At 39.3% G+C, this 13,238-nt stretch overlaps 1 protein-coding gene across 3 annotated transcripts in view; it reads left to right on the top strand.

The window, feature by feature from the left end:
- Positions 1-13,238, top strand: part of prmt3 (protein arginine methyltransferase 3) — a 347,047-nt gene that overhangs the window by 27,421 nt on the left and 306,388 nt on the right. For all 3 annotated transcript variants that reach the window (XM_039749264.1, XM_039749273.1, XM_039749282.1), the window contains exon 6: positions 1,432-1,603. In XM_039749264.1, coding sequence (XP_039605198.1) covers positions 1,432-1,603 — 172 coding nt within the window. The remainder of the gene's footprint in view (positions 1-1,431; positions 1,604-13,238) is intronic.

The following is a 13,238-nucleotide window of genomic DNA, read 5'->3' as shown; positions in this document are numbered from 1 at the left end:
TTTCTGTGCGTACGCACCGTTTATACATGAGGCCCCTGGAGTGAAGTTTCTGATGTCAAGCCATTGTGTACAGACTCGCTGTGTTATTGTAGACTTTTCTCAGGGCAACCTGGTTCCTTCACATATTAAATAGATATGTTTGTAGCTGTATTTTAAAGAACTATGAGCCCTAATATTGTCTGCTGTTAAATCCAGGGTTGTTTTTTTTTCTTGCACCTGAGGCTCCCCATCACCATGTAAGGAAAATCAGACATGCTATGTGGAAAGCACCACTTTTGATTTGTATTTTGCATGTTATCAAAGAATTGTTCCTTTATTGAAACAGCATGAGCTGAATCAGAAATGTATGGATAATTTTTGTTGCATTTGATTGCATTCAATTAAAATGGTGGCTGCTTGTTCAGCTGAGTCCTATCAGTATTGGTTTTGGTCAGGTTAATGATGAGAAAAAAGAGAAATGGCTAGTCACACAACATCTTTTGACATCTTGGAGTAAAAATGGAGGAGTGCTGGTGGTACAAAAAATTTGATTGGGTTTCTAATGTACAGTACAGGCACTGCAAAGTGTTCTTGGCTCCGCTTTCTCTTTGATCACTTTTTATACTTAGAAAGCCAGTTTCTTATGAAAGGCTGTGGTTTTTAGGTTTGCATGTGCATATTTTTAATGACAGTGTATCATCAGTGCTCAATGCTTTACAATCAATCATTGTGGCACCTACAATATTTGACATGTTTATATATGTAACTATTTTTAAAAAATTATGAATATTTGAACATTACTTTTTGGCTAACTTAATAGCCCTATTGTAGTATCTTTTTTCAATCAAATACACAAAGATAGATGTAGGCATAAATGACTGTCTTTCATCTTTGATCTGAGAATACATGGTTCAGGTAACATTAATTGACATCTGCTGTGTTTATTGGGAGGTGACTAAGAATGTTGCCCTCCCCTACGAGCATCTTCTCTCCCCAAGACTGCATACCTAGAACTCTGGGAGTTACGGGCAGTTTCTAGTTGAGCTGTTTACCTGTGACTGAACTTACTGCATAGCTGTGCTTGCTGCTGATTACATTTGATGATGTGTGCACAAAAGTAGAAAATGATTGAAAATTGTGAATAAGTTGATAGTGCGCAGTACTGTTGCTCACTGTTAGTGAAGGTTGCTCTGTATTATGTATGGTAAAAATTACTTAGAAGTATATGTGGTGCCTGTAGTACAGGGAGTTAAGAGACTTAATCAGAAATCTTTTTCTAAAATAATTTAAAAATGTGTTTGCTTGAACTGCATGGTGGAGAAATGTAATATTTTGATGAAGTCAGCTAATAATTTTAAAAGAGGGAAATACAGATTAATTAAAATATTTATAATTTATATGGTCAAGATGGTAAATGATTAATTTTGGATTTTTTTATGTTTTTAATTGCAGATATTGAGGAATTGTGGGAAGGTGAATTGATGGACTGTCATATCTCTAACCAAGTAAATGAAGGATCCTCATCAGAAACCATGCTACTTAAACAACTACAACAGGCAGAAGATAGAGCTTTTAAGGCTGAGGAAGAATTACAAAGGGCTTTGAATGATCTTCATAAAGTAAAGTAGGTTTTTTTCATAATAATCTCTTTCTGTAGTATTTTAGATTATAGTTAAAACAAGAATTATGTATTAAGTTATTTGTATTTCTTTCATATTGTATTCTGAATTTTTTTTTCCCAAATTTAAATTTAGGAAAATATGTTCCTTTTTTTAAACTATAGATGTATTAGTTTGTGTCTTTTTTATTTTAATTGTTCAGACATTGGAATATGACAGATTCTTAAGAAAGTCACTATACTTATTTCAATAAAATTCGTAATGTAGAAAAGGCTTGAGAAGTGTAAGCATTGGATGGAGTTTTACTTATACCTTATCTTCTATCTAGTCTTTGCAAAATAAGAGATTGAAACCAGAGCAGTTAGTGATGTGCCACATTGTGTCTAATAGAATCTGCACCACCTTTTTACAAGACTTAAGATAAGAGTCAAAATAACCTGATTCTGAGTCAATTTACTTGATGCTGTTCAGAGCATAAGTGTCAATAACATTCTAACTGTAATTCAGAGAAACATCTGTCTATGAGAGATAAAAGATAAGGACAAGTCCAAAAGTAAGAGATTTTTGTGATAACAGAGTAATAGCCACTGAAAGAGAAGAACATAAAGAGAAGCATGAGATAAGTGAGTTAAAACACTAGGATACCACCTAAAAATGTTGATCAAAAGCAGCAACTGCTCCATGACACCACAGACATTAGAATGGATTAAGTGTACCCATCAAATGAAGCTTTTGAGTAGTAGGATATTTGTGAAGATGTCTGAGGGGAGAGGTCCCATTGCCAGAAAGAAAAAAAGGAAAGGCGTCATAGGAAAGAGTAGAGCATGGATCAGCAAATAGATTTCACCTGAGACCAAATTTTATCAGATTTAATACTTTTTTTGGTCTGAGCTTGGCCGGGCTCCACCATAACTCCAATCACCCGCCACTCTCTTTCACTCCCGAACACTCTTGTCTAAAATTACTCATTCATTCAAATTACACACACATTAAGTCCATTTAGACCTGTCAAATTTATATCTATTCAATACTTTATTCTCATGAAAATCTGTGATGGTGGTACACAATCGTATAGCTTTTACTGATAAGTCAGAATGTAGCACTCAAAATGTATGTTGTAAGTTAGCTAGTAAAAATGTCTCTTTTAAAATGTCATAAGAGGAAAATTGATAATGAGAATCATCATTTCAGTGATAAATAATCTGAAATGTATGCCTTTATAATACTATGATTCCTAAATGCTGAGCCACCCTGTCTGACCCGAAATGATTGCTATCATAAAAGTCCAATGTTAAGTGGTACGGTTATCCGATACATTGCACTTTCTGTGAATCTTGTCCAAAACAGTCTGAGGACAAGCATAACAAATCAAGGCTTGGAAAGCAAGCTACGATCACAGCAGGAAAATCCTCAGCTGTTTACTGACTGAGCAAAAATGAGGTCCAATGTATGTTGGATGCTATTTAGAGTACAATAAAACCTTCACTGAGTATGCTACAGGCATTTTATCATAGCTTGCTAGGGGTAAATTGATGGATAACATTACTGAATGTGTGAGAAAAGTACCAACTGCAACTGCTGCATGTCATGTTCATGTTTTGGCAGAGAATACCCAAATTTGACTGATACACGGTGTCAGACCTGCTGAACCATGGCAAGAAAAACTATGCAAGTCACAAGTATAGACAAACACAACATGCTTAACACTAGAATCCCTAAAGCCCACTAAAATATTCGCAATGCTGGGTCACTTTAAATCCCATTGCACCTCCTCATCAGCGACTTTATTTTGCAAATGTGTCAATCAATAATGGCAACAGGCAACCTGCCCCCACTGAGGCAGCTGAAGTCAGACACAAAATTATCACAGCTGATGTCTGTGTATCTGTTTGGAATTGTATAGGGTAAATAATACATCGTTATTTGGAATATATATTTCATGTGTGTTCCGTTTCTGCAACGATCTGTGTAAATGTAGGATGACAGGAAATGAGAGGCAAGAAATATTGAACATATAACTAAAACCAGCTTTTTTATGTTATAGTAATAATGACAAAATGTTGACATGAAGTGTATAATGTGTAAAGACTGAAGTCCAAATATCAAATAAACACTTTCACTAAAGGTATAACAAAACAAATGTGCTTTTATTCAAGAATTAAACCGAAGTAAAAGAAATTTTTCAATTTACATTTTGCTGCCAATGTGTAAAAACTGAAGCCCAAATATCAATCGATACGAAGTAGACATGTCTGCTTGTGTAGTGAGCTGCTATTTTATATATATATATATATATATATATATATATACACACACACATACAGTGCATCCGGAAAGTATTCATAGCACATCACTTTTTCCACATTTTGTTATGCTACAGCCTTATTCCAGGATGGATTAAATTAGTTTTTTTCCTCAGAATTCTACATACAACACCCCATAATGGCAATGTGAAAAGAGTTTACTTGAGATTTTTGCAAATTTATTAAAAACTAGCAAAATACCCGCGCTTTGCAGCGCGAAGTACTGCCTTCAAATTTTTATTAAGAAGAAAATTAAACCTTTTTAAACTGAGGGAAAATATACCAATAATTATTTGTTAAGGATATCTTCGTATACCACATTGTTAGTTTGGTCCTCCGGTTATAATATGACCAAGCTGTGCACTGAGCTTACTCTTGAGCACGCAATGTACAGTTGGCCATGTGAAAAGTAATCTTGTCTGAAATCTCACAGCTTGGATTGCTATGGTCATAATCGGTTTGAGTTTCATGGTTTGTTTCAATTACGACAGTATTTGCAGGACTTGTGTTGAGATGACATTCGGCATCTGTCAAGCATTGTGAGCATACAACCGGTTTCATTGATAACTTCACATCCAGCTTTTGAGAGTTTAAACATTCATAAACATCAAAGTGTCCACTACTGAAATTGTCACCTGTGAATCTAAGATGTTTAAGAGGCATTGGCGGTTGTCGAAAGGTGTAAAATATTTGGCCATTACGGTACACTTGAAAGCGACAACCGAACAATTCATCGGTAGCCATCAACTCACATGCAGAACCATAGGTGAAGGGCTTGAGCATTTCACTCTTATAGTGGTCCTGTGTAGTATAATTATCTCCTGTACCATCATCAGTCCTCCTCCGGATATCAAGAGTGAGCCTGATATGGCCGTGTAATATGTAACAAAGAGAATGGAAAAGGTAGGTGCCATCTCCGGGCATTGAAACCACTCGGTAAGTGACCGTTCTTTGAATGATGGTGATCACCTCGATAGAAATGTTAATGGGGTTACGGTTGGAATGATAAAGGAAATGGGTACCTGAACAATGTAAAGTAAGTCTAAAATACCTACACAATAACTATAATCGTAATAAATGAACAATAAAACAGCGGAGAAGTTTTGGATTAAATAAAAAGGCTGTAGTTATCAGCAGGGAGACGTGAATCCTGTGGCGAAACAAGGAAGGGAATGTAGAGACTGGAGCGACGGACGGCCTTATACAGGCAGGCAGCCAGCCAACAACGTGGGAGGCGTTTAGATGGGGGACCCAACGCCGCCTCACACGGTGACCGAGCTGCAGGCTATGGACGTATATATGTACGTAAGTAGGATTCAGTTAGCGTTGGGAACCTGCATACCAAATTTCTTGAAGATGGGCCCATAAGTAACAAAGACCGTTGAAAAGTTCAATATGGCGGCCGACAGTGGCATCATACCACGAAATAAGTATGCGTACATAGGTTTCGGTTACCGCAGGGAAGCCGCCTACCAAATTTCGTGAAGATGGCGCCATAAATAAGAAAGTTCAACATGACCGTTACACGTAGAACTTCGAAATGTAACCTGCTTAACTTTTGTAAGTAATCTGTAAGGAATGAGCCTGCCAAATTTCAGCCTTCTACCTACGCGGAGAATTAGTGAGTTGGAAAGTTCAATATGGCGGCTGACAGTGGCATCATACCACTGAAATAAGTACGTACATTGGTGTCGGTTAGCGCAGGTAAGCCGCCTACCAAATTTCGTGAAGATGGGGCCATGAATAAGAAAGTTCAACATGGCGGACGTTGTTGACCGTTATGATCGTTACACGTAGAATTTTGAAATGACACCTGCTTAACTTTTGTAAGTAAGCTGTAAGAAATGAGCCTCCAAATTTCAGCCTTCTACCTACACGGGAAGTTGGAAAATTAGTGACTTTGGAAAGTTCAATATGGCGGCCGACAGTGGCGTCATACCATCGAAATAAGTACGTACATCGGTTTCGGTTAGTGCAGGGAAGCCGCCTACCAAATTTCGTGAAGATGGGGCCATGAATAAGAAAGTTCAACATGGCGGGCGTTGTCGACCGTTATCGCCCGTTATAACCGTTACTTGTAGAATTTTGAATTGAAACCTGCTTAACTATTGTAAGTAAGCTGTAAGAAATAAGCCTGCCAAATTTCAGCCTTCTACCTACACGGGAAGTTGGAGAATTAGTGATGAGTGAGTGAGTGAGTGAGTCAGTGAGGGCTTTGCCTTTTATTAGTATAGATAAAAAAATTGAGAAAGCACATGTACATAAGTATTCACAGCCTTTGCCATGAAGCTCAAAATTGAGCTCAGGTCCATCCTGTTTCACCTGATCATCCTTGAGATGTTTCTGCAGCTTAATTGGAGTCCACCTGTGGTAAATTCAGTTGATTGGACACGATTTGGAAAGGCACACACCTGTCTATATTAGGTCCCACAGTTGACAGTTCATGTCAGAGCACAAACCAAGCATGAAGTCAAAGGAATTGTCTGTAGACCTCCGAGACAGGATTGTCTCGAGGCACAAATCTGGGGAAGGTTACAGAATAATTTCTGCTGCTTTGAAGGTCCCAATGAGCACAGTGGCCTCCATCATCCGTAAGTGGAAGGAGTTCGAAACCACCAGGACTCTTCCTAGAACTGGCCGGCCATCTAAACTGAGCGATTGGAGGCGAAGGGCCTTAGTCAGGGAGGTGACCAAGAACCCGATGGTCACTCTGTCAGAGCTTCAGAGGTCCTCTGTGGAAAGAGAAGAACCTTCCAGAAGGACAGCCATCTCTGCAACAATCCACCAATCAGGCCTGTATGGTAGGGTGGCAAGACGGAAGCCACTCCTTAGTAAAAGGCACATGGCAGCCCACCTGGAGTTTGCCAAAAGGCAGTTGAAGGACTCTCAGACCATGAGAAACAAAATTCTCGGGTCTAATGAGACAAAGATTGACCTATTTGGTGTGAATGCCAGGCGTCACGTTTGGAGGCAACCAGGCACCGCTCATCAGCAGGCCAATACCATCCCTACAGTGAAGCATGGTGGTGGTAGCATCATGCTGTGGGGATGTTTTTTAGCGGGAGGAACAGGGAGACTAGTCAGGATAAAGGGAAAGATGACTGCAGCAACGTACAGAGACATCCTGGATGAAAACCTGCTCCAGAGCGCTCTTGACCTCAGACTGGGGCGACGGTTCATCTTTCAGCAGGACAATGACCCTAAGCACACAGCCAAGATATCAAAGGAGTGGCTTCAGGACAACTCTGTGAATGTCCTTGAGTGGCCCAGCCAGAGCCCAGACTTGAATCCAATTGAACATCTCTGGAGATCTTAAAATGGCTGTGCACCGACGCTTCCCATCCAACCTGATGGAACTTGAGAGGTGCTGCAAAGAGGAATGGGTGAAACTGGCCAAGGGTAGGTGTGCCAAGCTTGTAGCATCATGTTCAAAAAGACTTTTTGGCTTTTTTAATCCAGTTTGGAATAAGGCTGTAACATAACAAAATGTGGATGAAGTGCTGTGCTGTGAGTACTTTCCGGATGCACTGTGTGTGTGTGTGTATATATATCTATATATATATATATATCTATATATATATATCTATATATATATATATATATATATATCTATATATATATATATACTAAAATACCAGCGCTTAGGAGAGAATAGTGTGTTGAAGAAGCAATGAAAAAGAAAAGGAAACATTTTGAAAATAACGTAACATGATTGTCAATGTAATTGTTTTCTCACTGTTGTGAGTGATGAGTGTTGCTCTCATATATATATATATATACTAGCAAAATACCAGCCATGGAGAAGTAGTGTGTTAAAGAAGCAATGAAAAGAAAAGGAAACATTTTGAAAATAACGTAACCTGATTGTCAATGTAATTGTTTTGTCACTGTTGTGAGTGATGAGTGTTGTTGTCATATATATATATATACATATCTATACATATACACATATATACATACATATATATCTACATATATACACACACATATATACACACATATACATACATACACACACATATATACACACAAATACATATATATATATACATACATATCTACATATATACACACACAGCTATTTCGTATCAGTGCAATACGCTGTTTGTTAAACGGTTGACTCCGCTCTTACGTGCAATAAAAATCAAATCATTCAGTTGTCTTTGCTCATATGTCATTTTAGAGCTGGACGCCTGGCATCTTTTTTTGTCAACAAGTTCGTTTCTGTTTGGTGTGAAGTTCTGTGTTGTGGAGATTCTCAGGATGGATTGCAGGTGCTCATCAGTGAGGCGACTCCTGTGTGCTGTTTTGTTATTCTTTATCACTGAGAAGAGCTTCTCACACAGATATGTGTTACCAAACATGCACAAGGTTCGAGACGCATGTAGACAAACTTTTTTTGTTCTTCAAAGTCACCAAAGCGCCGTGCAAACTCAGTGCGCAATAACTCTAGTAAGCGGTAAGTGTTCGGCAAGGCAGCTGAAGCGCTGCATTATGGGATCTGTAGTTTATTGTGTTACCAGCGCTTCATATACCGGGCTTTAATAACAATAATACAGTACATAAAATGATCTCGCGGGCCGGATATAATTACACGCCGGTCCGGATGTGGCCCGCAGCCCTTGAGTTTGACACATATGGACTAAATAGAACTTGAAAAGATATATTTTTTCAAATGTGATCGCACAATTCAGATAGAGTTGACGCAAGACTACAGCCTGCATGCCTCAATGAGTCATCCTCCCTCGCTCTTACTTTTTACCGTTCATCTAATGAATACACTGAGTATGGCTTTACCAAAACAATCATTGATGGCGAATAAAGTATCCATTATTCGAGTATGTAGAGCGGGATATATATATATATATATATATATATACCAGCGTATCAGCGAGAAGTAGTGTGTTAAAAAGGTAGAAAAGAAAAGGGAACATTTTAAAAATAACGTAACATGACTGTCAATATACAGTATTTGTTTTGTGAGTGTTGCTGTCATCAAGGATTTGATTATCATTATTTCTTTCAATCAGGTTCGTATTTGTAGGATGTGTTGTGTTCAAGTTACATTCCGTGTTTGTCAATCGTTGTAAAGATGACAGGTTTCATTCATCGATTCGTTTCTTACTGCATCAATAAACAGCTCGTCTTCTTCTTTATCTGAGACCTGACACACTGCATGCACGGGTTTTTTACACTGTCTTCCTTTAGCGGGACATTGACTTTTCCACCGTGTGCATTGTTTCCACAGTAGCTGCATTTATGAATATGCTTATCAGACGCTTCATATTTTTGCTGCCTTTTCAATTGTGTAATTCGGTTTTGTTCAGCTCTTTGGAACTGTTGCTTTTTATCTGTGCACTGCGCCAGTTCACGTGAGCCACTCGGTGTACTTGCATCGAAGGTTCCCAGCTGTGCTGGTGCCATCTCGTGCTATGTCCATAGCTTTATTTAATGTTACCTTAGTCCTGGCACTTAAAACTTTCTCTCGCAGTTTCGCTGAGTTTGTGTCAAACACCACCCTGACCATCTCATCTTCCTCTCCATAAGCACAGTCCTTCACCTGTGAATATTTACCCGTGGCAGTTTGCTATTGGATTGCCGCTGACGGACGGCCTTATATGGGCAGGCACTAAATTACAAACGCCAGCGCAGCCTGTCTATGAACTTAATTTAAAGTGTAGGTTTACATCGTGCTTTGTTTCCGAAGTAGCAGAACTCATGAATATGGTTGTATATGTCACTTCGCCGCTTCTTATTGTTTAGCTGCCTTCTCAATTATATAGCGAATGTTTTCTTGAGCGCTTTTTTGAGGTCTTCCTGGTTTTCTATGTACTGCGTGATTACGTGGGAGGCGTGATGATGTCACACGAAACACCGCCCCCACAGCGTTGAAGCTCGTCTCCATTACAGTAAATGGAGAAAAACTGCTTCCAGTTATGACCATTACGCGTAGAATTTCGATATAAAACCTGCCCAACTTTTGTAAGGAAGCTGTAAGGAATGAACCTGCCAAATTTCAGCCTTCCACCCACACGGGAAGTTGGAGAATTAGTGATGAGTCAGTGAATGAGTGAGTGAGTCAGTGAGTGAGTGAGTGAGTGAGGGCTTTGCCTTTTATTAGTATAGATATATATATATAGCAAAATACCCGCACTTCGCAGCGGAGAAGTAAAAAGAAAAGGAAACATTTTAATAATAACGTAACATGATTGACAATGTAATTGTTTTGTCATTGTCATGAGTGTTGCTGGCATATATATATATACTAGCAAAATACCCGAGCTTCGCAGCGAGAAGTAGTGTGTTAAAGAAGCAATGAAAAGAAAAGGAAACATTTTGAAAATAACGTAACCTGATTGTCAATGTAATTGTTTTGTCACTGTTGTGAGTGATGAGTGTTGTTGTCATATATATATATATATATATATATATATATATATATATATATATATACACACACAAATACATATATATATATATATATATATATATATATATACACATACATACACACACATATATACACACACAAATACATATATATATATATATATACATACATACACACACACATATATAAACATATATATACATATACATACATATCTACATATATACACGCACAGCTATTTCGTATCAGTGCAATACGCTGTTTGTTAAAACGGTTGACTCCGCTCTTACGTGCAATAAAAATCAAATCATTCAGTTGTCTTTGCTCATATGTCATTTTAGAGCTGGACGCCTGGCATCTTTTTTTGTCAACAAGTTCGTTTCTGTTTGGTGTGAAGTTCTGTGTTGTGGAGATTCTCAGGATGGATTGCAGGTGCTCATCAGTGAGGCGACTCCTGTGTGCTGTTTTGTTATTCTTTATCACTGAGAAGAGCTTCTCACACAGATATGTGTTACCAAACATGCACAAGGTTCGAGACGCATGTAGACAAACTTTTTTTGTTCTTCAAAGTCACCAAAGCGCCGTGCAAACTCAGTGCGCAATAACTCTAGTAAGCGGTAAGTGTTCGGCAAGGCAGCTGAAGCGCTGCATTATGGGATCTGTAGTTTATTGTGTTACCAGCGCTTCATATACCCGGGCTTTAATAACAATAATACAGTATATAAAATGATCTCGGGGCGGATATAATTACACGCCGGTCCGGATGTGGCCCGCGCCCTTGAGTTTGACACATATGGACTAAATAGAACTTGAAAAGATATATTTTTCAAATGTGATCGCGCAATTCAGATAGAGTTGACGCAGACTACAGCCTGCATGCCTCAATGAGTCATCCTCCCTCGCTCTTACTTTTTTACCGTTCATCTAATGAATACACTGAGTATGGCTTTACCAAAACAATCATTGATGGCGAATAAAGTATCCATTATTCGAGTATGTAGATCGGTATATATATATACATATATATATACCCGCGTATCGCAGCGGAGAAGTAGTGTGTTAAAAAAGGTAGAAAAAGAAAAGGGAACATTTTAAAAATAACGTAACATGACTGTCAATATACAGTATTTGTTTTGTGAGTGTTACTGAGTGTTGCTGTCATCAAGGATTTGATTATCATTATTTCTTTCAATCAGGTTCGTATTTGTAGGATGTGTTGTGTTCAAGTTACATTCCGTGTTTGTCAATCGTTGTAAAGATGACAGGTTTCATTCATCGATTCGTTTCTTACTGCATCAATAAACAGCTCGTCTTCTTCTTTATCTGAGACCTGACACACTGCATGCACGGGTTTTTTACACTGTCTTCCTTTAGCGGGACATTGACTTTTTCCACCGTGTGCTTTGTTTCCACAGTAGCTGCATTTATGAATATGCTTATCAGACGCTTCATATTTTTGCTGCCTTTTTCAATTGTGTAATTCGGTTTTGTTCAGCTCTTTGGAACTGTTGCTTTTATCTGTGCACTGCGTCAGTTCACGTGAGCCACTCGGTGTACATGCATCGAAGTTTCCCAGCTGTGCTGGTGCCATCTCGTGCTATGTCCATGGCTGTATTTAATGTTACCTTAGTCCTGGCACTTAAAACTTTCTCTCGCAGTTTCGCTGAGTTTGTGTCAAACACCACCCTGACCATCTCATCTTCCTCTCCATAAGCACAGTCCTTCACCCGTGAATATTTACCAGTGGCAGTTTGCTATTGGATTGCCGCTGACGGACGGCCTTATATGGGCAGGCACTAAATTACAAACGCCAGCGGCAGCCGGTCTATGAACTTAATTTAAAGTGTAGGTTTACATCGTGCTTTGTTTCAGTAGCAGAACTCATGAATATGGTAGTATATGTCACTCGCTCGCTTCTTATTGTTTCGCTGCCTTCTCAATTATATAATGCATGTTTTCTTGAGCGCTTTTGAGGTCTTCCTGGTTTTCTATGTACTGCGTGATTACGGGAGGCGTGATGATGTCACACGAAACTCCCCCACGGCGTTGAAGCTCATCTCCATTACAGTAAATGGAGAAAAACTGCTTCCAGTTATAACCATTACGCGTAGAATTTCGATATAAAACCTGCCCAACTTTTGTAAGGAAGCTGTAAGGAATGAACCTGCCAAATTTCAGCCTTCCACCCACACGGGAAGTTGGAGAATTAGTGATGAGTGAGTGAGTGAGTGAGGGCTTTGCCTTTTATTAGTATAGATTCCTTACAGGTTACTTATAAAAGTTAAGCAGGTGTCATTTTGAAATTCTACGCTTAACGGTCATAACTGAATACTTCTTAGGTACATATATACGGCCATAGCCTGCAGCTCGGTCACTGTGTTAGGCGGAGTTGCGTCCCCCATCACCACTCCCACATAATTGACTGCCTGCCCATATAAGGCCATCCGTCAGCAGCACTAATCTCTTATTTATAAACAGTGCCAATATATTCACATGTACTTAACCTATATTACAACTACAGTAAACCGATTTGGTCGTGAACCGAAGCAATTTCCCCCATAGGATTGTATGTAAATACAATTAATCCATTCCAGACCATATGAAATGTATGTAAATATTGTGAAGGACAGCCGGGTCCCATGCCCGGCAGGGACGCCCCTGCTGGTTATGTTCTGGGGGAGCCACCATGGGCAGTCCAGTACCTTTCCCGGTACGCTTGGTGGCAGCCTCCCTGGCTGACGGTGATTCCCCAACCACCCGCAGGGCTGCATGGGAGATGGAGTCCTCCACAGCCATGTTGGGGTCTCGGATGGCCGCTAAGGGGAGCTGCATGGACTCAGCAGCCTGACTGGATGAATCTTCAGCCCCACCCGGAGTGTGGGTTATAAAAAGGGCCAGCCATCACCACTCAGGGAGCCAGAGTTGGGAGGAAGGAGACGAAGCTTG

The sequence above is a fragment of the Polypterus senegalus genome, chromosome 1 (genome assembly GCF_016835505.1).
Source record: "Polypterus senegalus isolate Bchr_013 chromosome 1, ASM1683550v1, whole genome shotgun sequence".
NCBI lineage: Eukaryota > Metazoa > Chordata > Cladistia > Polypteriformes > Polypteridae > Polypterus > Polypterus senegalus.
The sequence above is the reverse complement of the archived record's forward strand: the minus strand, read 5'-3'. Positions and strand labels throughout refer to the sequence as shown.